The 23,680-nt window shown below is 49.0% G+C and overlaps 2 protein-coding genes across 4 annotated transcripts; one reads left to right on the top strand and one right to left on the bottom strand.

Annotated features, from left to right (window-relative positions):
* Positions 1-4,864: 4,864 nt before the first annotated feature.
* Positions 4,865-11,625, top strand: LOC106554942 (asialoglycoprotein receptor 1). Of its 2 annotated transcripts, none has more exons than XM_087714310.1 (8): positions 4,865-4,962; positions 6,681-6,806; positions 7,744-7,839; positions 8,753-8,821; positions 8,944-9,036; positions 9,633-9,778; positions 9,912-10,018; positions 11,404-11,625. In XM_087714310.1, the coding sequence occupies exons 2-8, from the start codon at positions 6,683-6,685 to the stop codon at positions 11,531-11,533; spliced, it is 765 nt and encodes a 254-aa protein (XP_087570436.1). In that variant the 5' UTR covers positions 4,865-4,962; positions 6,681-6,682; the 3' UTR covers positions 11,534-11,625. The 2 variants fall into 2 exon arrangements, with proteins under 2 accessions (XP_087570436.1, XP_087570435.1); XM_087714309.1 differs by having other exon boundaries at positions 4,873-4,962; positions 6,579-6,806.
* A 5,614-nt stretch (positions 11,626-17,239) lies between these two features.
* Positions 17,240-23,173, bottom strand: LOC148046936 (thialysine N-epsilon-acetyltransferase-like). Of its 2 annotated transcripts, XM_087714307.1 has the most exons (6): positions 23,066-23,173; positions 21,824-21,875; positions 21,004-21,087; positions 19,196-19,297; positions 17,974-18,014; positions 17,240-17,551 (listed from the first exon to the last, which is right to left on the bottom strand). In XM_087714307.1, the coding sequence occupies exons 1-6, from the start codon at positions 23,141-23,143 to the stop codon at positions 17,354-17,356; spliced, it is 555 nt and encodes a 184-aa protein (XP_087570433.1). In that variant the 5' UTR covers positions 23,144-23,173; the 3' UTR covers positions 17,240-17,353. The 2 variants fall into 2 exon arrangements, with proteins under 2 accessions (XP_087570433.1, XP_087570434.1); XM_087714308.1 differs by lacking the exon at positions 21,004-21,087.
* Between the last annotated feature and the right edge of the window lie 507 nt (positions 23,174-23,680).

The raw sequence follows: 23,680 nt of genomic DNA, 5'->3' as shown, positions 1-23,680 counted from the left end.
GTTTGCGTGGGTCGGTGGGCCGAGAAGCGGGATGGGTCCCGGGATGCTCGGAGGGGGGGGGCGGCAGGGGAGGGGGCGAGCTTCCCTGCCAGGCGGGCGACCCTCAAAAGTCCTCGTGCAAAGCCTCGGGAAGATCCGTCTCTCTCTCGCACCCGTCTCTCGCACCCGGGACCCAGATCGGGGCTTAAAACAATAAAGCGCCTTTTTAAAGCAGCCGCCTCTCCTGTCTTCCACTTCGGGGGGTGGGGGGTCGGTCCCTTTGCGACGGTTCGGGTTTTCTACCGCCCCTGTGGGTCAGAGGCTCAGCGGTGGCATCACTGGGGGGGTCTCTAGGATTTAGAAGAGCTGGAAAGGGACCCTTGGAGGTCATCTAGCCCAGCCCGCCTGCCCAACCAGGGATTTAGAATAGAATAGAGTTGAAAGGGACCTTGGAGGTCATCTAGTCCACCCCACCCACCCCCCACTCAAGCAGGGATTTAGAATAAAATAGAACCGGAAGGGACCCCTTGGAGGTCATCTAGTCCGGCCCGCCTGCCCAACCAGGGGTTTAGAATAGAATAGAGTTGAAAGGGACCTTGGAGGTCATCTAGTCCACCCCACCCACCCACCCCCCACTCAAGCAGGGATTTAGAATAAAATAGAACCGGAAGGGACCCCTTGGAGGTCATCTAGTCCGGCCCGCCTGCCCAACCAGGGATTTATAATAGAATAGAGTTGAAAGGGACCTTGGAGGTCATCTAGTCCACCCCACCCCACCCCCACTCAAGCAGGGATTTAGAATAAAATAGAACCGGAAGGGACCCCTTGGAGGTCATCTAGTCCGGCCCGCCTGCCCAACCAGGGATTTAGAATAGAATAGAGTTGAAAGGGACCTTGGAGGTCATCTAGTCCACCCCACCGCCCACCCCCCACTCGAGCAGGGATTTAGAATGAAATAGAACCGGAAGGGACCCCTTGGAGGTCATCTAGTCCGGCCCGCCTGCCCAACCAGGGGTTTAGAATAGAATAGAGTTGAAAGGGACCTTGGAGGTCATCTAGTCCACCCCACTCAAGCAGGGATTTAGAATAAAATAGAACCGGAAGGGACCCCTTGGAGGTCATCTAGTCCGGCCCGCCTGCCCAACCAGGGATTTATAATAGAATAGAGTTGAAAGGGAACTTGGAGGTCATCTAGTCCACCCCACTCAAGCAGGGATTTAGAATAAAATAGAACCTGGAAAGGGACCCCTTGGAGGTCATCTAGTCCGGCCCGCCTGCCCAACCAGGGATTTAGAATAGAATAGAGTTGAAAGGGACCTTGGAGGTCATCTAGTCCACCCCACCCACACCCCCACTCAAGCAGGGATTTAGAATAAAATAGAACCGGAAGGGACCCCTTGGAGGTCATCTAGTCCGGCCCGCCTGCCCAACCAGGGGTTTAGAATAGAATAGAGTTGAAAGGGACCTTGGAGGTCATCTAGTCCACCCCCCCACTCAAGCAGGGATTTAGAATAAAATAGAACCGGAAGGTACCCTTGGAGGTTATCTAGATCAGCCCCCTGCTCCAGGGGAGTAGTATATGTATAACTCTATACCATGTCAGACAAATGGCTGTCCAGTCTCTTCTTAAAAATCTTAGTTTATGCCCCAATTATGGGAGGAAGCTAACTGCTTCCATTATCTGCTTAATGGTTAAGACATCTGCCTAAGATGCAATACAGCACAGGTTCGAATCCCAGTAAGGGTATGGCTAGCTGATGAGAGCTAAATAGCTTGAAATAGATCTATACTAGTCTCCCTTTATTTATTTATCAGCACAAATATAACACAAAATGTGTAACCAAGGCAACAGTAAAAATGTTGGGTTTCTGTCGTGATGGACTCTTGTGACGAGCCGATGGACAGATAATGGAAGCAGTTAGCTTCCTCCCATAATTGGGGCACACCAGGGGTTGTGACACTAAATATATACCTTCTTCCCTGGCTTCAGCTGATAAGGAGGAGGACCTGTGGCTTAATGGTTAAGACGTCTGCCTAAGATGTAATACAGCACAGGTTCGAATCCCAGTAAGGGTATGGCTAGCTGATATATATGTGTGTGTGTGTGTGTGTTTGTGTGTGTGTTTGTGTGTGTGTGTGTATTATATATATATATATATAGTCTACCCAACACTAGGAGTATACGCCCAACAATTTTGTCCGCCCACCCGCGTTCCATACCTGTTCTTGAAGCAACTGGGCCAAAGGCGCATTGTACACCGTGTGAGGTGCCTGCGCGACCTCCAATGAGCAGCTGGGGGGTTGCAGGGGCGATGGAGTGCGCATGGATGCGCAGCGCATGTCCGGTGCACGCACAAAGAGACCGTGAGCAGTGTACCGGTAGCAACGGTAAAAGCAACCCACCACCGGTTTGCTTAATGGCCCAGGGTTCACCTCTACAAAAAAGTCGTTCGTGTGATGACCTTCTTTATGTCCATCACGCCTTACAACTCCAACGGCCAGGCTCAGTGTGAGACGTAAGTCAAGGACGGCAGGAGGTGGAGAATTATATTACTCTCTGGAGAGCCAAAATCAGAAGGACCCCTGGAAGCCCCTTTTCCAGCGGGCAGATTTTTAAAAAAGGACTCCTTTCCACTCTATTTACTTTTCTCCTTCGACTTTCCCCCCCAAAATTCCTAGCCGTTTCCATTGTAAAAAGTTGATGATGGTGACCTGGGGGGGTGGGGGAGGCGCATGATTGTGCAGAAACGTCTCACAAGCCACACTCAGGAAAAGCCGAGCTTCCGGGTTCCAGCACGCATACACACCCAACGATCAGTGTACGCTGATTTTTGACACTGCTGTGCACACAATGGACAGCCGATCGTTCGTGCGCGCGTGCACAACAGAAATCCGGCAAGACCACGCGTGCCGGGCGACGTGGCTTCGTACGCCCCCTTGGTCACGCGTGCCACAGGTCCCCCATCACAGCCCTGAGTGGTCCCTGAGAAGGAGCTCCAAAAATGGGGAGCTGCTCCTGAAAACACCGTGGAGTCCTTGGGGTTCTCTGAGCCAGGGGGGTCACCAACCGGTGGTCCACGGGCCCGTGAGAAAACGTTGGTGTTCCGCAGAGAAGTCTGGTTCCACCACAAAACCGCGGTAGACTAAAGCGCGCTCGACGAAAGCGCGTACGTGACGTCATCACAGCGTGACGAAAACAGCACGCTGTGAGCGGTAAACTTAAAATTAACGCGTAAATCTAAACCTAACCCCCCCAAACCTAACCCTAAACCTAACCCTAACCCTAACCCTTAACCTAACCCTAAACCTAACCCTAAACCTAACCCTTAACCTAACGCTAAACCTAACGCTAACCCTTAACCTAACCCTAACCCTAACGCTTAACGTAACCCTAACCCTAACCCTAACCCTAACCCTAACCCTTAACCTAACCCTAACCCTAACCCTAACCCTAACCCTAACCCTTACCTTTATGTGAATCGGCTTGCTTTAAAAGCGCTTTTTAAAGCGCCCTTTTTCTTTCTTGTCGCGCTGATGATGACGTCACGTACGCGCTTTAATCGGGCGCGCTTTAGCGGACCCCAGTTTTGACGTGCCACGAGAAGTCTTTGCATTTCCCTTGAGGAGCCCAACGGAGGCTTTCTGCGCTGCTCGCGCTTCAGCGCTTGGGTTCCCACGGACAGGATGGGGTCCTTCAGGCAGTTAGCATAGCCGCCTGTTAGCGGAGAGAAGTGGACTGGATCAAATCTCAAATACAGCCGAGAATGAACGTTTCTCCGGTTGCCAGCCCGGACGCCAGATCGGCTCCCCGCAAACTCTCATCTCTCGAGGAGCCCTCGCCTGAAGCAGCGTGGGAAACTTTGGCTGGGGTCCTCGAGAGAGGAAAGTTTGCAGGGGGCCAATCTAGGGTCCACAATGGACACCAGGAGACTGGGAGTTCTAGTCCCACCTGAGGCTTGAAAGCCGGCTGGGTGACTTTGGACTAATCACCAGGAGACTGGGAGTTCTAGTTTTGCCTTATCCATGAAAACTGGCTGGGTGACTTTGGGCCAATGACCCGGAGACTGGGAGTTCTAGTCCTGCCTGAGGCATGAAAACTGGCCTTTCTTTGGGCCAATCACCAGAAGACTGGGAGTTCTAGTCCCGCCTGAGGTTTGAAAGCCGGCTGGGCCAATCGCCAGGAGATAGAGAGTTCTAGTTCTACCTTATGCACAAAATGCACCTGAGTGACTTTGGGCCGATCACCGGGAGACTGGGAGTTCTAGTCCCGCCTGAGGCATGAAAGCCGGCTAGGTGATTTTGGGCCAATCACCAGATGGTGAGTTCTAGTCCCACCGTAGGCACAGCTGGGTGACTTTGGGTTAAGCACTGGGAGACTGGGAGTTCCAGTCCCGCCTTAGCCATGAAAACTGGCCGGGTGACTTTGGGGCCAATCACCAGGAGACTGGGAGTTCTAGTCCCGCCTGAGGCTTGAAAGCCGGCTGGGCCAATCACCAGGAGACAGAGAGTTCTAGTTCTACCTTATGTGCAAAATGCACCTGAGTGACTTTGGGCCGATCACTGGGAGACTTGGGAGTTCTAGTCCCGCCTGAGGCACGAAAGCCAGTCCTTCTCTCTCAGCCTCACAGAGTGAATGTATTATGGGGAAAAGGAGTATTAAGATATATTTGCCACCATGAGCTGCTTATAAAAGTGTCGTAAAGACAGGATGTAAACGAATAAGGAAAGGGGGGAAAAACCCACAGAGACGTCCCAGGTGATTGTCCTCCACCCCGTCAGAAACCCCCCCCCCCAATCCCTATGGGGCAGTTTTCTCCCAAGCCAGATCTCCGCTGTAGTTTTAGGAAAGACCAAAAGTTTTTGAGCCTGGCAGAGGGTCAGTATTGACAGTCCGAAGGTCATTGGCGTGGGGCGTCCGGTGACAGCGGCAGCAGAAGAGACGGCTGACCCACAGCTCCGGCTCTGGGAATCCTAAAGGAGAAGGTAAGAAAAAGGCCATTTTTTCATTGGTTTCGCATGCGCCCCCCCCTCCCCCGGAAAACCCCCAAAATGGCCAGAGAGAAGATTCTACCTCTACTCCGATGGCGTCCCGACTCCTTCCTTCGTTTGACAGAATAAGGGCAGAACAACAGAATGGGAAGGGACCTTCTTTGACCCCTGCTCAAGATCTAGAAGCACATGGGTGGAAGGGTCCTCGGAGGTCTTGTAGTCCAACCCCCGGCCCAAGATCACCAACACTAGTATAGGGTCTCCTGCTTCAGCAAGGGCTTGGACTAGAAGTCCTCCAAGGACCCTTCCAGCCCTATGTTTCTATGATCTTGGGCAGGGGGCTTGGACTAGAAGTCCTCCAAGGGCCCTTCCAGCCCTATGTTTCTATGATCTTAGGCAGAGGGTTAGACTAAAAGACCTCCAAGGGCCCTTCCAGCCCTATGTTTCTATGATCTTAGGCAGAGGGTTAGACTAAAAGACCTCCAAGGGCCATTCCAGCCTTATGTTTCTATGATGCTTGGCAGGGGGTTGGACTACAAGTCCTCCAAGGGCCCTTCCTCCCCTATGTTTCTATTATCTTGGGCAGGGGGCTTGAACTAGAAGTCCTCCAAGGGCCCTTCCAGCCCTATGTTTCTATGATCTTAGGCAGAGGGTTAGACTAAAAGACCTCCAAGGGCCCTTCCAGCCTTATGTTTCTATGATGCTTGGCAGGGAATTGGACTACAAATCCTCCAAGGGCCCTTCCTCCCCTATGTTTCTATTATCTTGGGCAGGGGGCTTGAACTAGAAGTCCTCCAAGGGCCCTTCCAGCCCTATGTTTCTATGACCTTAGGCAGAGGGTTGGACTAGAAGTCCTCCAAGGGCCCTTCCAGCCCTATGTTTCTATGATCTTGGGCAGGTAGGGCTTGTGAGGGCAACTTTCATTCCTCTGACTAATTGTTGTTTAATCCCCATTGGAGTAAGTGCATGGGGAGCAGAAGTGGTATTCAGCCGGTTCGTGGTGTCCTTTCCCCGAGGTCGGAGAACCGGTAGCAATGGCTAGTTGGCTATGCCCCCAAACTGGTCCTCCTGTTGCTCCTCACTCACCCCCTGCTGCCCGCTTGCCTACCACTCACACACCCCCACCTGCCTGACACTCACCTGCTTGCTCAACACTCAACCCGCCCATCCAAGCCCTATATATGCCTTTGCTACACGGCCCATCCCCCAGCTACGCACCTCGCCAGTCGCCTCTGTGCCTCGCCTGCTCAGCTTCCAAGTCCAAGGCATGCACATGTGCAAAGATGGTGGCGATGGCAGCTTTCTTCTCGCCGGCCAACCAGCACCGCCGTCACTCCCTCTGGATGGGCTGACAAAGGGAGTGAGTGGTGGCTATGGTCTCGGTCTGGCGCGAGCTGCAGGCCTGGCCTGGGGTGGTGGGGAGCATCTCACCTGGGCGGCTTCTGCAACGGCTATGAGAGGAGTACCCCTTCTCGCTTGGGCTCTGGGCTACGAGCTGGAGTGTCCCCCAAAAAAGTATCAAAAAGTCCCAAAAATTTTCACCACCCACCACTGATGGGGTGGTACCCGGCCATGGCGTACATTGAGCCTTGTGTTATCTCCTCCAACAGGTGTTCTTATGCAGGTCTCTCTCATACTCAAAAGAGTGTTAGGTGATTTGAAGCTGTGGGCCAAGATTTAAGAGATATCTTTGGTTCTGTGTTCCCCTCCAGTCATGGGAGGGTTTGCCCACCAGGACTCCTTACGACAACGCCTTTGTTCCGGCCGTCGGCTGATCCTCATCCTCATGGGACTTCTGGCTGTGGTTATCCTCTCCCTCGTCATGTTTGGCTTCCTGGGTGAGTAGGAAATGTGAGTGGGTGATTGTCTTGTTGGTAGTTAAGCTAACATCAGAGTTATTGTTCCAGAATGCCATTCACTCGTTCACGGCACCCATTGGTTTGAGGGTGATGGGAGAAGATAAGTCCTTACGTGGTGCCCAGCATCCTAAGGAACTGTTGGCAAAATTGAGAAGTGAATTGAACTCTGCGGTCTCGAGGTGATCCACTCGGGAGAACCATGGAGCCTCTATATGTGTTTCACAAAGAGTTTAGCTCTTTGAAGAAGGGATTTTGGGATATAGTATGGAGTGTGATTGTATGGAAAAGAAGTCAGTTACAGCCCCGAGCACTGTGAGATTTCTAGTAATTTCCCTATAAAGTCCATAGAAATTTCTTAACTGCAGGAGACATGGGAAGAAGTCTCTGCGACAGGAAACCACAATTCCTCCAGGGTCTGAGTATATGCACCCTACATCCAAACTTGTAAACTCTGCCATCTACTGGCTGAATACTACTGTAGTTGTTGCATAAAAATACATCCCAACAATGTGTATTCCAACAATAATTAACAGGGACAACATCCGACCTATGTTGATGTGTAAATTGCTAGGGAGAAGCTACTAATTAACATTACAGGAGACCCAGAGATAATGTCTGTTGTTTGTAAGTAAACTTTGTACAATCTTTTCATAAATACCATTGTTGATAATATATTTTAGCAGGAGAGGGGTGTGTCCTTCCAGTCAATTGCCACAAAACACACCGTATAATGCAAAATTACTCAAAACCACGCACAAAAGAATGACTTAAAAGGGACACAATTGAGCGAGGTGCACAACCTGCACAATGACCCCAAGATACAGAAAGGATAGCAACCCCATGGAAATAATGCAATACACAGAGGCACAGACACGGGTTCAAGGAAGTCAGACAGACACCTGCTTCCTCTCCCCAGGGCGCAAATACTCCACAACTTTGGGGAAGATGCAGGACGATGTGAAAACCAGCAATCGCACCCTGGCTGCGGTATTAGTTGAATTTCAACAACAGGGTAAGTCACAAAATCCCAGATTTGGGGATGAAAATGGCCGGCAAATCTCTGTGGGGGGGTAGGGTGCGCTGCTGTGATGTGGCAGGGCCCAAGGTGGGGGAAATTTGGAGAATCACTTTCCTAGGGTCTAGTCTTCCATAGATGTTTAACCCAGGGGTCTCCAACCTTGACTGCTTTAAGACTAGTGGACTTCAACTCCCAGAATTCCCCAGCCTTCCATTTTTAAAATTGAAGTTCACAAGTCTTAAAGTGGTCACATTTGGGGACCCCTGCTCTAATTCAATGTATCTCAACCCGTGACCCGTCAAAACCGCGTTCCACAAAAGCGCGGTCGACGAAAGCGCGTATGTGACGTCATCACAGCGCGACGAAAAAGATCGAAAAATTGAAATAAAAATTAAATTACAGCAAGCCGATTCACATAAAGGTAAGGGTTAGGTTTAGGGTTAGGGTTAGGGTTAGGGTTAGGTTTAGGTTAAGGGTTAGGGTTAGGTTTAGAGTGTTAGCGTTACGTTTAGCGTTAGGTTAAGGGTTAGCATTAGGTTTTTCGTTAGGTTAAGGGTTAGGTTTAGGGTTAGGTTTAGGGTTAGGTTAAGGGTTAGGTTTAGGGTTAGGTTTAGGGTTAGGTTTGGGGGGGTTAGGGTAAGGTTTTCGCTTTATTTTTACATTTTTCGATCTTTTTCGTCGCGCTGTGATGACATCACATACGCGCTTTCGTCGACCGCGCTTTTGTCTACCGCGGTTTTGTGGTGGAACCATCTCAACCTTGTCTGCTGGAAGATGCTTGGACTTCAACTCCCAGGATTCCCCAGTCTGCCATGTTGGCTGGAGAACTCTGGGAGTTGAAGTCCACCCATCTTCCAGCCAATAAGGTTGAGAAATATTGCTCTGATTTTTTCAATGTCTTTCCCAGAGGCCAACTATTCGGAAGATCTCCAAAAAGTCGACAGGTTGGTAAAACAGAACGCAGAAGGCAAGGAAGGTAAATTTGGGGGTAAGGGAGGTGTTTGGAAGTCCACCTTGCCCCTTCCCCCCCATTTGGGGGAGACCCTCCCCCATCTGGAGTCAACACCAACCAGGGACCTTCCCCTTCTCCACTCCCAGCGATGTCCCATTTCCAGGATCAGATCAAGAAACTTCAAGAAACTTTCAAGAAAATAAACTGTGCTTTGGAGGACGTTAAGCACAAGAGGGAAGGTGAGTTGGGTGTTTGGGGGTCAGTGCTGGGTACGGGGGAGGATGGGGTGAGGGCGGTGGGACGTTCCCAGCCCAGTGTCCTCCCGATCTTTCAATTACACAAATAATCCTCGGCTTATCACCACAGTTGAGCTCAAAATCCCCGTGGCTAAGCAAAACATTTGCTAGGTGACATTTGCTCCAGTTTACGACCAGGATTGTTAAGCGAATCACGGCAGTTGTTAAGTAACTAACACGGTCGTTAAGCGAATCCAGCTTCCCCATTGTGTTTGTTCGTCCAAAGGATGATTGCAGAACCTCGGGACACAGTGACCATGGTAAACACGAGCCGCTTGCCCAGCATCCGAATTTTGACCAGAGGGATGTTGCAAGTGGGGGAACATGGTCCTTACGTCCCTTGTGGCAGTGCCGTCGTAGCTTTGAACGGTCACTAAACCGATGTTGTAAGCCGAGGACTGGCTGTATCATGGATTGGCGGCCAGCTGCTGGGATCGGCTACCCGCGGCATCCGTGTCCCCTCTCCCAGGAAATAGGGGTGTTCCCTGTCCCAACTGTAATGGCGTGTCCCTCTTGCCCCCCCCATCTCTTCTCTTCAGCGGCGGGCTGCTGCCCCAGAGGCTGGCACCTGTTTCAGCGGAGCTGCTACTGGCTCTCCCCTACTCTGACCACCTGGGCTGCAGCCAAAGGGGACTGCGAAGAGAAGAACTCCCACTTGGTGGTCCTCACTAACTACCTAGAGAAGGTCAGTGCCTCGATTTCTCGGAGAGGGAGGTGGGGTCTGGTCAAAGGCGCCAGACTGGTGGGAAGCCGAGACCCTCGGTTTCCTGCTCATGCCCGCTCTGGTTTCCCTCCCCCCTCCGCTCTTCTTTGTGTAGCAATTTGTGTTACGACTCATCAAACCTCACAGCCCTTGGATTGGTCTGAAGTACAATGGCGAGATGTGGAAGTGGGTGGATGGGACCACCTACACAAAACGCAGGATGTGAGTTTCCCTGTTGGTTTGTCTCTTCCGGCCCCACTCGAATCGGGCTTCTGCAACCAGGCGCCCTGCGGTCCAGGTGTTTTTGGGCATCATTCGCAACTAGCAGCTCCTGTTTGTGGTGGTACACTTGTATGCTTGTCCTCCTCCTGGGCTAAGGTCCTGTTTTGGTCCACATGTGCTGAAACCCCCCTGACCTAATTGACTCCTGGAAAAAAGAGAGTCGGTGGGCTTCATTTCCAAGCATGAGCCCCTTAGTGCACAGGAGCCACAGTGGAAGCCCTCCAAGTGTCCGAGGCACAGATGTGGGGCTCGAGTGGCAGATCGCGCGATCACGATGGGATCTTGTTGCACATGCAGGAAGCGCATGGTTAGGCCCCATGGATCCTTGGGCCCAGGCTGCCCTGGACAAAATGGTTGTGCCCCATGGGTTCTGAGTATTCATTTATAGCAGGGCTGTAAAACTCCTGGCCCCGGACCAGATGCATCATGGGCTGGCCACGCCCGGTTTCAATCCCTAGAATTCCTTTTAAGATGTCTGGACCTCAACTCCCAGAATTCCTTTAATTAATATGTGTGGACTTCAACTCCCAGAATTCCCTTTAAGATGTCTGCACACAAATACCCAGAATTCCTCAGCCAGCATGCCAGAGGCGGGTTGCTACGGGTTCGCACTAGTTCGAGTGAACCGGTAGTGGAAATTGCGACTGGGTTGCCGAAAAAGTCAGGATGGCTGGCTGGCTGGCCATGCCCCTGAACTAGTTCCCCAACCGTCCAATTGTTGCTAGCATGTTTTTTACCCCTTTTTAAGTGTTCTGTGCATGTGCATGAACAATTTTTTGGAAACTACGCATGCACACAAATCAGCATGTGCAGCGAACTGGCAGTAACGCACCCCTGCAGCATGCCATTAGAGCATTGATGGTGCCCATTCTTCTCCCAATGCTCACGTGGACATTTTCTTGTGGATGTGGGCCCTGTCCTGTTGCACTACACTCTTGGTGGTTCTTTTTTCCATCAGTCCTCTCAAGGTTTGAGTTCTGCGTTCCATCTAGCTACGAATGGTGCAGCAGAGAGGGCGAACGCTGCAATGGAACGGTATTTCCGTTGTTATGTGCAATATCAGCAAACTGGCAGGGCGGATCTACTGCCGTTTGCCGAGGCTAAACATCACGATGCACTACGTGGTAGTACTGGGTATACCCCATCCGCTGCAGCTCAAACAAGCCAATTTGCACAATTTCCCGGGCTAGGAAACTGCTCCAAGTCGGGGTTGGACTAGATGATCTCGGGAGATGCTCGGTTTAGCTGCCCTTTCCCCAGAGACAGAAGGGGTTCTCCCTCCCGCCCCTGGGGTGACCCACCATCTCTTCCTTTGCCCCTTCCAGTGACTGGCGGCCCACCGAGCCGAACCAAAGGAGCGTATTTTGCACGGTGATGCACCCGGATGGTTTGTGGGGTGACGCCTTCTGCAGGGTCGAATTGAAATGGGTGTGTGAAATGCCAGCGCAGGGGTGAACCCCAATGGAGACCCCATCATCACAGAGCCCGGGAAGCACCTCCTGCTCAACGGCTGGAGCAAATAAAACCAATCATAAGACAAAAACCTACGGGCGGAATTTGCTTTTTCTATGGATCCTGGAGGAGTGGCACGGCTGGAAGCTTTGGTTGGTGATCAGAAGGGCCTAAGCTGGTTGGTGGGGTCCAGCCTGGGACCCCCGCATAGCCTTCGCATCCCATGCTGAGCTGCCTTTCTTCCACCTTTGGGGGTTTACAGTGGTGGGATTCACATTTTTTTTTACTACCGGTTCTGTGGGTGTGGCTTGGTGGGCATAACAGGGGAAGGATACTATAAAATCCCCATCCCCTCCCCACTCCAGAGGAAGGTTATTGCAAAATCCCCATTTTCTCCCGATCAGCTGGGACTCGGGAGGCAGAGAATAGATGAGGGCGGGGCCAGCCAGAGCTGGTATTTTACCATGCAGCGAACCAATACCAACCGATACAGGAACCCACCTCTTGGATAGTGCCCAATGTTCAAGTTTGTCCAGATCCTTCTGTATCTTAAGCCTGTCTTCTGGAGTGTTGGCTATTCCTGCCAGCTTGGTGTCATCTGCAAATTTGATGAGTTCCCCATTTATCCCCTCATCCAAATCATCGATGAAGATGTTGAAGAGTCCTGGGCCCAAAACAGAGCCTTGGGGTCCCCCACTGCATCCCTCCCTCCATGAAGATGCAGTTCCATTGAGGACTCCACGTTGAGTGCGGTTGATCAGCCAGTTACGAATCCACCTGGTGGTGATGCTGTCCAACCCACATTCTCCTACTTTGTCTAGTAGTAGGTTCTGGTCTCCCTTATCAAATGCCTTCCTGAAGTCCAAGTAAACTACAGTATATTGACAGCATTCCTTTGCTTCTCATCTATCTATCTATCTATCTATCTATCTATCTATCTATCTCTATCTATCTATCTATCTATCTATCTATCTATCTATCTATCTCTATCATCTATCTATCTATCTATCTATCTATCATCTATCTATCTATCTATCATCTATCTATCTATCATCTATCTATCTATATCTATCAATCATCTATCTATCTATCTATCATCTATCTATCAATCATCTATCTATCTATCTCTATCATCTATCTGTCTATCTATCATCTATCTATATCTATCTATCTATCATCTATCTATCTATATCTATCAATCATCTATCTATCTATCTATCATCTATCTATCAATCATCTATCTATCTATCTATCTATCTCTATCAATCATCTATCTATCTATTTATCTATCTATCTACCTATCTATCATCTATCTATCTATCATCTATCTATCTATCTATCATCTATCTATCTATCTATCTATCTATCTCTATCATCTATCTGTCTATCTATCATCTATCTATATCTATCTATCTATCATCTATCTATCTATATCTATCAATCATCTATCTATCTATCATCTATCTATCAATCATCTATCTATCTATCTATCTCTATCAATCATCTATCTATCTATCTATCTATCTATCTATCTACCTATCTATCATCTATCTATCTATCATCTATCTATCTATCTATCTATCATCTATCTATCTATCTATCTCTATCATCTATCTGTCTATCTATCATCTATCTATATCTATCTATCTATCATCTATCTATCTATATCTATCAATCATCTATCTATCTATCTATCATCTATCAATCATCTATCTATCTATCTATCATCTATCAATCATCTATCTATCTATCTATATCTATCAATCATCTATCTATCTATCATCTATCTATCATCTATCTATCTATCTATCATCTATCTATCTATCTATCTATCTATCTATCTATCATCTATCTATCTATCTATCTATCTATCTATCTATCTATCATCTATCTATCTATCTATCTATCTATCTATCTATCTATGGAACGCGACAGTATTTTTATCAACTCATGTTATCACCCATCCTTCCATTCCTCCTGTGTGTCTGTCTCTCTATCTTGTCTATCTGTCCGCCCATCCATCCATTCATCCATCCATCATCTATCCATCCATCCTACCTGTGACTATTTATTTAGCCATCTGTCTATCATCCATCTATGTCTCGTCTATCATCTCTCTCTCTCTCTTAATCTAATCTAACCTACCATCTATTTATTTATCAATATTTGTGTGCCTGCCTGATCTCTCTCTCTCTCTATCTATCTATCTATCCGTCTATCCATCATTTGTCTATTTATCCATTCATCATCCATTCATCCAGTGTGCATGTGTGTTTGTGTCCATCCGTCCTTTCATCCATCCATCCTGTATCTGTTATCTATGAATCTATCATGTATCTATCTTTCCATTTTATCATTCATCCATCCGTCCACCGCCTCTCTCCCTCCCTCCCTCTCTCTCCCTCTCTCTTTTTTCCTCCTCCCTCCCTCCCTCCCTCCCTCCCTCCCTCCCTCATAAGTCAGAGTAAAATATTATTCAAGTCCTAGACATTGTAAGCTAAAAGAAAACTCAAGGCATCTATTAGAAATGCAGACTTTAATTACTATTTGATTGCTGGTTGATTACATCCCGAGTCAGCCTGGGCAGATTCTTACGGGGTGGAAGAAGCCCCCGTCCTACAGAGGCTGCCCCCCTACGGCCTTGAGTCCCCCTGCCCGGCTCCTGTGCCCAGTGCCAGCTGCTTCAGGGCATCCGCTTCAAACCGGAAGGAGTGCCAGCCCTCGGCGGCCGTCAAATCCACCGCTCCTCGTCGGAAGTAGAAATCGATGGCCGGGCGATTCCAGTCCAGCACCCCCAGCCTCATTTGGGTGCAGCCTTTCTCCAGGGCAATCTGGGGGGCGAAGACGAGGGGCTTAGCTGCGGGGGAGGGGATTCGCTGGGAGGAGAAAGGTGGGAGGGGGACGGAGGAGGTCCGGAGGTCCGGAGTGGGGTGGAAATTGTGTAGATGGGGAAATAAGGTTGTGCCAGGTGTGCTGTTCTATCTAGGGTCGTCTGGATTGATCCTTTAATGCAGGGGTCTCCAAATCGGGCCCCTTTAACATCCCCAGCCAACATGGCAGGCTGGGGGATTCTGGGAGTTGAAGTCCACACATCTTAAAGGGGCAGCATTTGGACACTTTCTACATTAATGAGTCCAGCTTTTGGGGACCGAGCGACGGAAGCTTTGCAAGACCCCCACCCCCATGTTCCCTGGGCAATACCCCCCTCCCCACAGGGACAGTCTTCGTTCCCAACAACCGGAGAGCGACAGTTGTGTTACCTTTGCAATCTCCCTCAACAGCTTCGTTCCGACGCCTTTCCCTGCCCGGAAAAAGCACAAACACACCTCAACAACACAACTTGGCGTGAGATCCTCGAAGGGGGGGGGGTATCAAGGGCAGCGCATGTGGGTTCAGCACCAGTGATGAGGGGTTAAGGGGGGGCGGGGCAGAATTTGGCCCCTCTGAGGCAGTCCTTGGTTTACGACGCCTGCATTAGAAGTTACAACGGACTCCAAAAGGTGATTTAAACCCGGATATGAATTTCTGACAGGCGGGGAGTGAAAGGTGGGGGGAGTCTCATAACCGCACGTCACACACTTATGACCGTCGTTGATATGGTCCTTTGCCATGTCCCACAATTCAGGGACCGCATTTGGCGTTTGTTGATCAGCCAGTTACGAATCCACCTGGTGGTGATGCTGTCCAACCCACATTCTTCTACTTTGTCTAGTAGTAGGTTCTGGTCTCCCTTATCAAATGCCTTCCTGAAGTCCAAGTAAACTACAGTATATTGACAGCATTCCTTTGCTTCTCATCTATCTATCTATCTATCTATCTATCTATCTATCTATCTATCTATCTATCTCTATCTATCTATCTATCTATCTATCTATCTCTATCATCTATCTATCTATCTATCTATCTATCATCTATCTATCTATCTATCATCTATCTATCTATCATCTATCTATCTATATCTATCAATCATCTATCTATCTATCTATCATCTATCTATCAATCATCTATCTATCTATCTATCTCTATCAAATCTATCTATCTATTTATCTATCTATCTATCTATCTATCATCTATCTATCTATCATCTATCTATCTATCTATCATCTATCTATCTATCTATCTATCTATCTCTATCATCTATCTGTCTATCTATCATCTATCTATATCTATCTATCATCTATCTATCTATATCTATCAATCATCTATCTATCTATCTATCTATCATCTATCTATCAATCATCTATCTATCTATCTATCTCTATCAATCATCTATCTATCTATTTATCTATCTATCTACCTATCTATCATCTATCTATCTATCATCTATCTATCTATCTATCATCTATCTATCTATCTATCTCTATCATCTATCTGTCTATCTATCATCTATCTATATCTATCTATCTATCATCTATCTATCTATATCTATCAATCATCTATCTATCTATCTATCATCTATCTATCAATCATCTATCTATCTATCTATCTATCTATCTCTATCAATCATCTATCTATCTATTTATCTATCTATCTACCTATCTATCATCTATCTATCTATCATCTATCTATCTATCTATCATCTATCTATCTATCTATCTATCTCTATCATCTATCTGTCTATCTATCATCTATCTATATCTATCTATCTATCATCTATCTATCTATATCTATCAATCATCTATCTATCTATCTATCATCTATCTATCAATCATCTATCTATCTATCTATCTCTATCAATCATCTATCTATCTATTTATCTATCTATCTATCTATCTATCTACCTATCTATCATCTATCTATCTATCATCTATCTATCTATCTATCATCTATCTATCTATCTATCTATCTCTATCATCTATCTGTCTATCTATCATCTATCTATATCTATCTATCTATCATCTATCTATCTATATCTATCAATCATCTATCTATCTATCTATCATCTATCAATCATCTATCTATCTATCATCTATCAATCATCTATCTATCTATCTATCTATATCTATCAATCATCTATCTATCTATCATCTATCTATCTATCTATCATCTATCTATCTATCTATCTATCTATCATCTATCTATCTATCTATCTATCTATCTATCTATCTATCTATCTATCTATCTATCTATCTATCTATGGAACGCGACAGTATTTTTATCAACTCATGTTATCACCCATCCTTCCATTCCTCCTGTGTGTCTGTCTCTCTATCTTGTCTATCTGTCCGCCCATCCATCCATTCATCCATCCATCATCTATCCATCCATCCTACCTGTGACTATTTATTTAGCCATCTGTCTATCATCCATCTATGTCTCGTCTATCATCTCTCTCTCTCTCTTAATCTAATCTAACCTACCATCTATTTATTTATCAATATTTGTGTGCCTGCCTGATCTCTCTCTCTCTCTATCTATCTATCTATCCGTCTATCCATCATTTGTCTATTTATCCATTCATCATCCATTCATCCAGTGTGCATGTGTGTTTGTGTCCATCCGTCCTTTCATCCATCCACCCTGTATCTGTTTATCTATGAATCTATCATCTATCTATCTTTTCATTTTATCATTCATCCATCCGTCCACCGCCTCTCTCCCTCCCTCTTTCTCCCTCTCTTTTTCCCTCCTCCCTCCCTCCCTCATAAGTCAGAGTAAAATATTATTCAGGTCCTAGACATTGCAAGCTAAAAGAAAACTCAAGGCATCTATTAGAAATGCAGACTTTAATTACTATTTTATTGCTGGTTGATTACATCCCGAGTCAGCCTGGGCAGATTCTCACGGGGTGGAAGAAGCCCCCGTCCTACAGAGGCTGGCCCTCTACGGCCTCGAGTCCCCCTGCCCGGCTCCCGTGCCCAGTGCCAGCTGCTTCAGGGCATCCGCTTCAAACCGGAAGGAGTGCCAGCCCTCGGCGGCCGTCAAATCCACCGCTCCTCGCCGGAAGTAGAAATCGATGGCCGGGCGATTCCAGTCCAACACCCCCAGCCTCATTTGGGTGCAGCCTTTCTCCAGGGCAATCTGGGGGGCGAAGACGAGGGGCTTAGCTGCGGGGGAGGGGATTCGCTGGGAGGAGAGGGGTGGGTGGGGGACGGAGGAGGTCCGGAGTGGGGTAGAAATTGTGTAGATGGGGAAATAAGGTTGTTCCAGTTGTGCTGTTCTATCTAGGGTCGTCTGGATTGATCCTTTAATGCAGGGGTCTCCAAATCGGGCCCCTTTAACATCCCCAGCCAACATGGCAGGCTGGGGGATTCTGGGAGTTGAAGTCCACACATCTTAAAGGGGCAGCATTTGGACACTTTCTACATTAATGAGTCCAGCTTTTGGGGACCGAGCGACGGAAGCTTTGCAAGACCCCCCACCCCCATGTTCCCTGGGCAATACCCCCCTCCCCACAGGGACAGTCTTCGTTCCCAACAACCGGAGAGCGACAGTTGTGTTACCTTTGCAATCTCCCTCAACAGCTTCGTTCCGACGCCTTTCCCTGCCCGGAAAAAGCACAAACACACCTCAACAACACAACTTGGCGTGAGATCCTCGAAGGGGGGGGGGTATCAAGGGCAGCGCATGTGGGTTCAGCACCAGTGATGAGGGGTTAAGGGGGGGCGGGGCAGAATTTGGCCCCTCTGAGGCAGTCCTTGGTTTACGACGCCTGCATTAGAAGTTACAACGGACTCCAAAAGGTGATTTAAACCCGGATATGAATTTCTGACAGGCGGGGAGTGAAAGGTGGGGGGAGTCTCATAACCGCACGTCACACACTTATGACCGTCGTTGATATGGTCCTTTGCCATGTCCCACAATTCAGGGACCGCATTTGGCGTTTGTTTCTGGTTTACGGCCAAATTGTAGCGTAGGGAACAATGGGTTTGCTTTACGACGGCAGGGCGGGCATAACGACTGTGGCGTTTGCTGAACCTCCAGTTTGCACAGGGTCATAACATCGGGTCCATCGCCCATTTCACAGCCGTTACGGCGAGTATCGTCAGCCTCCGTTACGGCCGTAACCCGAGGACTACCTGTGCTTTACCAACAACCGAGAACGAAACGTTAGCTTCGCCTAGTGACGGTTCAACATTACAACGGCACTGGAAAAAAAAGTGACCAGTTTTTCACCCTTACGACCGTCGCGATCAAAATTTGGACGCTTGGCGATGGACTCATATTTACGACGGTTGTAGCATCCCGGGGTTTCGTCCTCATCCATGAACCGATTCGCTTAACAGCCACGAGAGTGACTTCACATCTGCGGCAATTCACCTAACAACTCAGGGCGAGAGAGGTCGTAAAACGGAGGGGACAAACTCATTTTACGACCGTCTCGCTTAGCGACAGACCCATTGGGGGCTCCAGGGGGGGGGTAGTGAGCTGTTATTTTAGCTTTTAAAATGCCTGCAATTTGAAAACAAAGCTGTCATTCTTTAGCCGTTTGCCTGGGCTCCTGCCCTGAGCCTCCTCACCAGAGGTGGGTTCCTACCAGTACGGTGTAGTACGGTTCAGCCAAATAGCTAGTAACTCCGGCAGACACCAGTTCTATCCTCGGCGGCACCATCTCAATTTTCTGTTCTGTTTTCAGGCGCGCAAAATTTTTCTGGCGCTAAATCGGTGGTAATGGAGGCAGGAACCCACCTCTGCTCCTCACCCCCCCCCCCAAAAGCTACGCACCCCGAAATTCTGGCATCACATAGAGGTCCTCCGTGTAGACGTTTCTTCCTTTCCAGGTGCTGTAGGTAAAATAATAGAGGCCGTAACCTATGACGGTGTGGCCTAGTGGGAAGAGAGAGAGAGAGAGAGAGAAATAATCATTTTAATTTGTTTTGAAACGGGAACTTTGGAAGTTCCCACGTCTCCCCAGAAGGGGCAGAATTAGGACCTTCACCCATTTCTGGTTTGTGTCTGGAATACTTTTAAGATATGTGGACTTCAACTCCCAGAATTCCCCCAACCAGCAATTTAAAGTGGATAAAACTTCAACTCCCAGAATTCCCCCAACCAGCAATTTAAGGTGGATGGACTTCAACTCCCAGAATTCCCCCAACCAGCAATTTAAAGTGGATAAAACTTCAACTCCCAGAATTCCCCCAACCAGCAATTTAAAGTGGTTAAAACTTCAACTCCCAGAATTCCCCCAAGCAGCAATTTAAAGTGGTTAAAACTTCAACTCCCAGAATTCCCCCAAGCAGCAATTTAAAGTGGATAAAACTTCAACGCCCAGAATTCTCCCAACCAGCAATTTAAAGTGGATAAAACTTCAACTCCCAGAATTCCCCCAAACCGACTTTAAGATATGTGGACTTCAACTCCCAGAATTTCCCCAACCAGCAATTTAAAGTGGATAAAACTTCAACTCCCAGAATTCCCCCAACCAGCAATTTAAAGTGGTTAAAACTTCAATTCCCAGAATTCCCCCAAGCAGCAATTTAAAGTGGTTAAAACTTCAATTCCCAGAATTCCCCCAACCGACTTTAAGATGGATGGACTTCAACTCCCAGAATTCCCCCAACCAGCAATTTAAAGTGGATAAAACTTCAACTCCCAGAATTCCCCCAAACCGACTTTAAGATATGTGGACTTCAACTCCCAGAATTCCCCCAACCAGCAATTTAAAGTGGATAAAACTTCAACTCCCAGAATTCCCCCAACCAGCAATTTAAAGTGGTTAAAACTTCAATTCCCAGAATTCCCCCAAGCAGCAATTTAAAGTGGTTAAAACTTCAACTCCCAGAATTCCCCCAAGCAGCAATTTAAAGTGGTTAAAACTTCAACTCCCAGAATTCCCCCAAGCAGCAATTTAAAGTGGATAAAACTTCAACTCCCAGAATTCCCCCAACCAGCAATTTAAAGTGGATAAAACTTCAACTCCCAGAATTCCCCCAACCAGCAATTTAAAGTGGATAAAACTTCAATTCCCAGAATTCCCCCAACCAGCAATTTAAAGTGGATAAAACTTCAACGCCCAGAATTCCCCCAACCAGCAATTTAAAGTGGATAAAACTTCGACTCCCAGAATTCCCCCAACCAGCAATTTAAAGTGGATAAAACTTCAATTCCCAGAATTCCCCCAACCAGCAATTTAAAGTGGATAAAACTTCAACTCCCAGAATTCCCCAACCGACTTTAAGGTGGATGGACTTCAACTCCCAGAATTCCCCCAACCAACAATTTAAAGTGGATAAAACTTCAACTCCCAGAATTCCCCAACCGACTTTAAGATGGATGGACTTCAACTCCCAGAATTCCCCCAACCAGCAATTTAAAGTGGATAAAACTTCAACTCCCAGAATTCCCCCAACCAGCAATTTAAAGTGGATAAAACTTCAACTCCCAGAATTCCCCCAACCAGCAGTTTAAGGTGGATGGACTTCTGGGAGTTTAACTCCACTCATCTTAAAATGACTGAGGTTAACAAACCCCCGAACTCCCCACTAGGTTTCTGCCCCCCACCCCCAGATATTAATGAGACCCCTCCTCACCCTCTTTGCTCCGGCATTCGGGGGGCAGCTCAGCTACTACACATTTGTAGAAGGGGTCTTGACCGAAGCCATCTTCGCACAGCCCTGCTCAGGCCATAGGGGAGAAAAGTTAATTTAAAAGGGGAGGGGGGACCCCCCCCCATGAGGACCCCCCCCTTCCTCATACGGTGCAAATCTGAAAGGAAAAATATTTGTGGATCTATTTACTGCTCAATGCCACCCGCAGTTTCTCCTAGTGGTCTCCTTTCAGAATAACAGAGTTGGAAGGGCCCCTGGAGGTCCTCTAGTCCAACCCTCTGCTCAAGCCGGAAACCCTTTCCTTTGTTGCATACAGGCAGTCCTCGACTTATGACCCCAACTTATATTGCTAAGTGGGACATTGGCTAAGTGAGTTTGGCCCCATTTGACGACCGTCCTTGACGAAGTCGTTAAGTGAATCGTCAGAGTTCACAACCCGGTTGTTAAGCGAATCGGGCTTCCCGGTGGACTTTCGCTTGTCGGAAGGTCACAAAGGGTCGAGGACGTGACCCTGGGACAAGGCGAACCGTCATAAATATGAGTCAGTCGTCGCCGACGGTGTGTGAATTTTGATCAGGTGACCATGGGGAAATGCTGAAATGGTCGTAAGTGTGAAAACCAGGCATAAGTCACTTTTTTAGTGACGTAACCTTTGAATGGTCACTAAATGAATCGTTGTAAGTCGAGGACCACCTGTAATTAAGTGAAGGGGGGTGGCCTCTTGTTCTCTGTGGCTGTCAGTCATTTAAGGTCATCCAGACAAGAAACCCCCTCCCCTAATTAAAGACCAAGCCCACCTCACCTTCATCCGTGATTTCAACCTGATCCGACAGTTTCTCGAAGGCTGCCAATTCCTGGGAGGGGGCAAAAGAGAGAAGACCCCCCCTTCAGAAGAACCAAAGGGGGTCTGCAGGCTGGCTTGTCCCATTGGAGTGGGGGGCAAGGCGCCCCCTCCCCTCAGGAGGCAGCAGAGCCAGACCCAGATTTATTCCTTTCATTCGGATCCCCCTTTCTGGGTGAGGGTCTCCTCTATCAGACCCCGGGGGGGGCGGGGGGGGGGGAGAACTCTGGAAGCGGCTTCCATGGCTGGGGGACTGGAGGGGGGGGCAGGTCTGGCTCGGGAGTGCGCCTGGAGTCCCCCCGTGCGCATTGCTGAGCCGTGAGGTCACGCTGTGGAGCTCCAGAGCAAGAGGGGGGGGCAGGGGCCCGAGGGGACCCCAGCCTCAAGCCAGGCAGGTGGGTGGGTAAGCAAGGACCACAGTTTAAAAGCCCCCTCCCCACTTGCAAAGCTCCCCCTCCCTTTGAGAGCCCCTCCCACTCCGCTTGCAAAGCCCCCTCCCTTTGAGAGCCCCTCCCACTCCGTTTGCAAAGCCCCCCCGCTCCTGTTAAGAGCCCCCTCCCCACTTGGAAAACTCCTCTTTAAAAGCCCCCTCCCCACTTGCAAAGCTCCCCCTCTCTTTAACCCCCTTCCCGCTTGCAAAGCTCCCCCTCCCTTTGAGAGCCCCTCCCACTCCGCTTGCAAAGCCCCCCCTCCTGTTAAGAGCCCCCTCCCCACTTGGAAAACTCTCTTTCTCTTTAAAAGCCCCCTCCCCACTTGCAAAGCTCCCCCTCTCTTTAACCCCCCCTCCTCCCCGCTTGCAAAGCTCCCCCTCCCTTTGAGACCCCCTCCCACTCCGCTTGCAAAGCCCCCCTCCTGTTAAGAGCCCCCTCCCCACTTGGAAAACTCTCCTTCTCTTTAAAAGCCCCCTCCCCACTTGAAAAGCTCCTTCTCTTTAACCCCCCCTCCCCACTTGCAAAGCTCCCCCTCTCTTTAACCCCCCCTCCCCGCTTGCAAAGCTCCCCCTCCCTTTGAGACCCCCCCTCCCCACTCCGCTTGCAAACTTTCTCCTTACTTTCACGCCCCCCCCACCTTCCCGCTTGCAAAGCTCCCCCTCCCTTTAAAAGCCCCCTTCCCCGTTTGAAAAGCTCCCCTTCTTTAAGACCCCCTCCCCCCTGCTTGCAAAGCCCCCCTCCCCTCCCGTTGAGCCCCCTTCCCCGCGCCCACCCGGATCATGCGCCCCACGTCCGCGCAATCCTCGGCGCTGCCCGGTCTGATGGCGACGGCGGCGGCGGCGAAGTCCATGGCTGCAGCGGAGACCGGTCAGCTCCTCCCCCCCCCCCACACACACGAGAACTACGTCTCCCAGCATGCCCTGGGCGGGGGCGGGGCGAGAGGAGGAGCGAGCCTAATCCGGATTGGCTTCGGTTTAAAAGGCGCCGTTTGGAAGCCTCTTTCTCTGCCTGGGCAGCTTTAGGTGGATTTCAACTCCCAGAATGCCCCAGTTGGCTAGGGAATTCTGGGAATTGCAGTCCTGTAGCCGGCTGGGGCATTCTGGGAGTTGGAGTCTTGTGGCTGGGTGGGGCATTCTGGGAGTTGGAGTCCCGTGGCTGGGTGGGGCATTCTGGGAGTTGGAGTCCTGTGGCTGGGTGGGAGTTGAGTCCCCCCATCTTAAAGTTCCCAGGGTAAGAAACACAGATTGAGAGTTTTGCTCTCCAGAGCGTACTTCGAACCCAGGACTTTGGACAATTTGCCAGCCAGCCTCTTTTCAGACCAAGGAAGTGGTACCCCTTCAACTCCAACTCCCATCATCCTCAGCAGCCTGATATCTATCTATCTATC

The sequence above is a fragment of the Thamnophis sirtalis genome, unplaced genomic scaffold (genome assembly GCF_051295495.1).
Source record: "Thamnophis sirtalis isolate CommonGarterSnake01/CBP01778 unplaced genomic scaffold, rThaSir2_p1.2 scaffold_4, whole genome shotgun sequence".
Taxonomy (NCBI): domain Eukaryota; kingdom Metazoa; phylum Chordata; class Lepidosauria; order Squamata; family Natricidae; genus Thamnophis; species Thamnophis sirtalis.
This window is presented reverse-complemented; position numbering and strand designations above follow the sequence as displayed.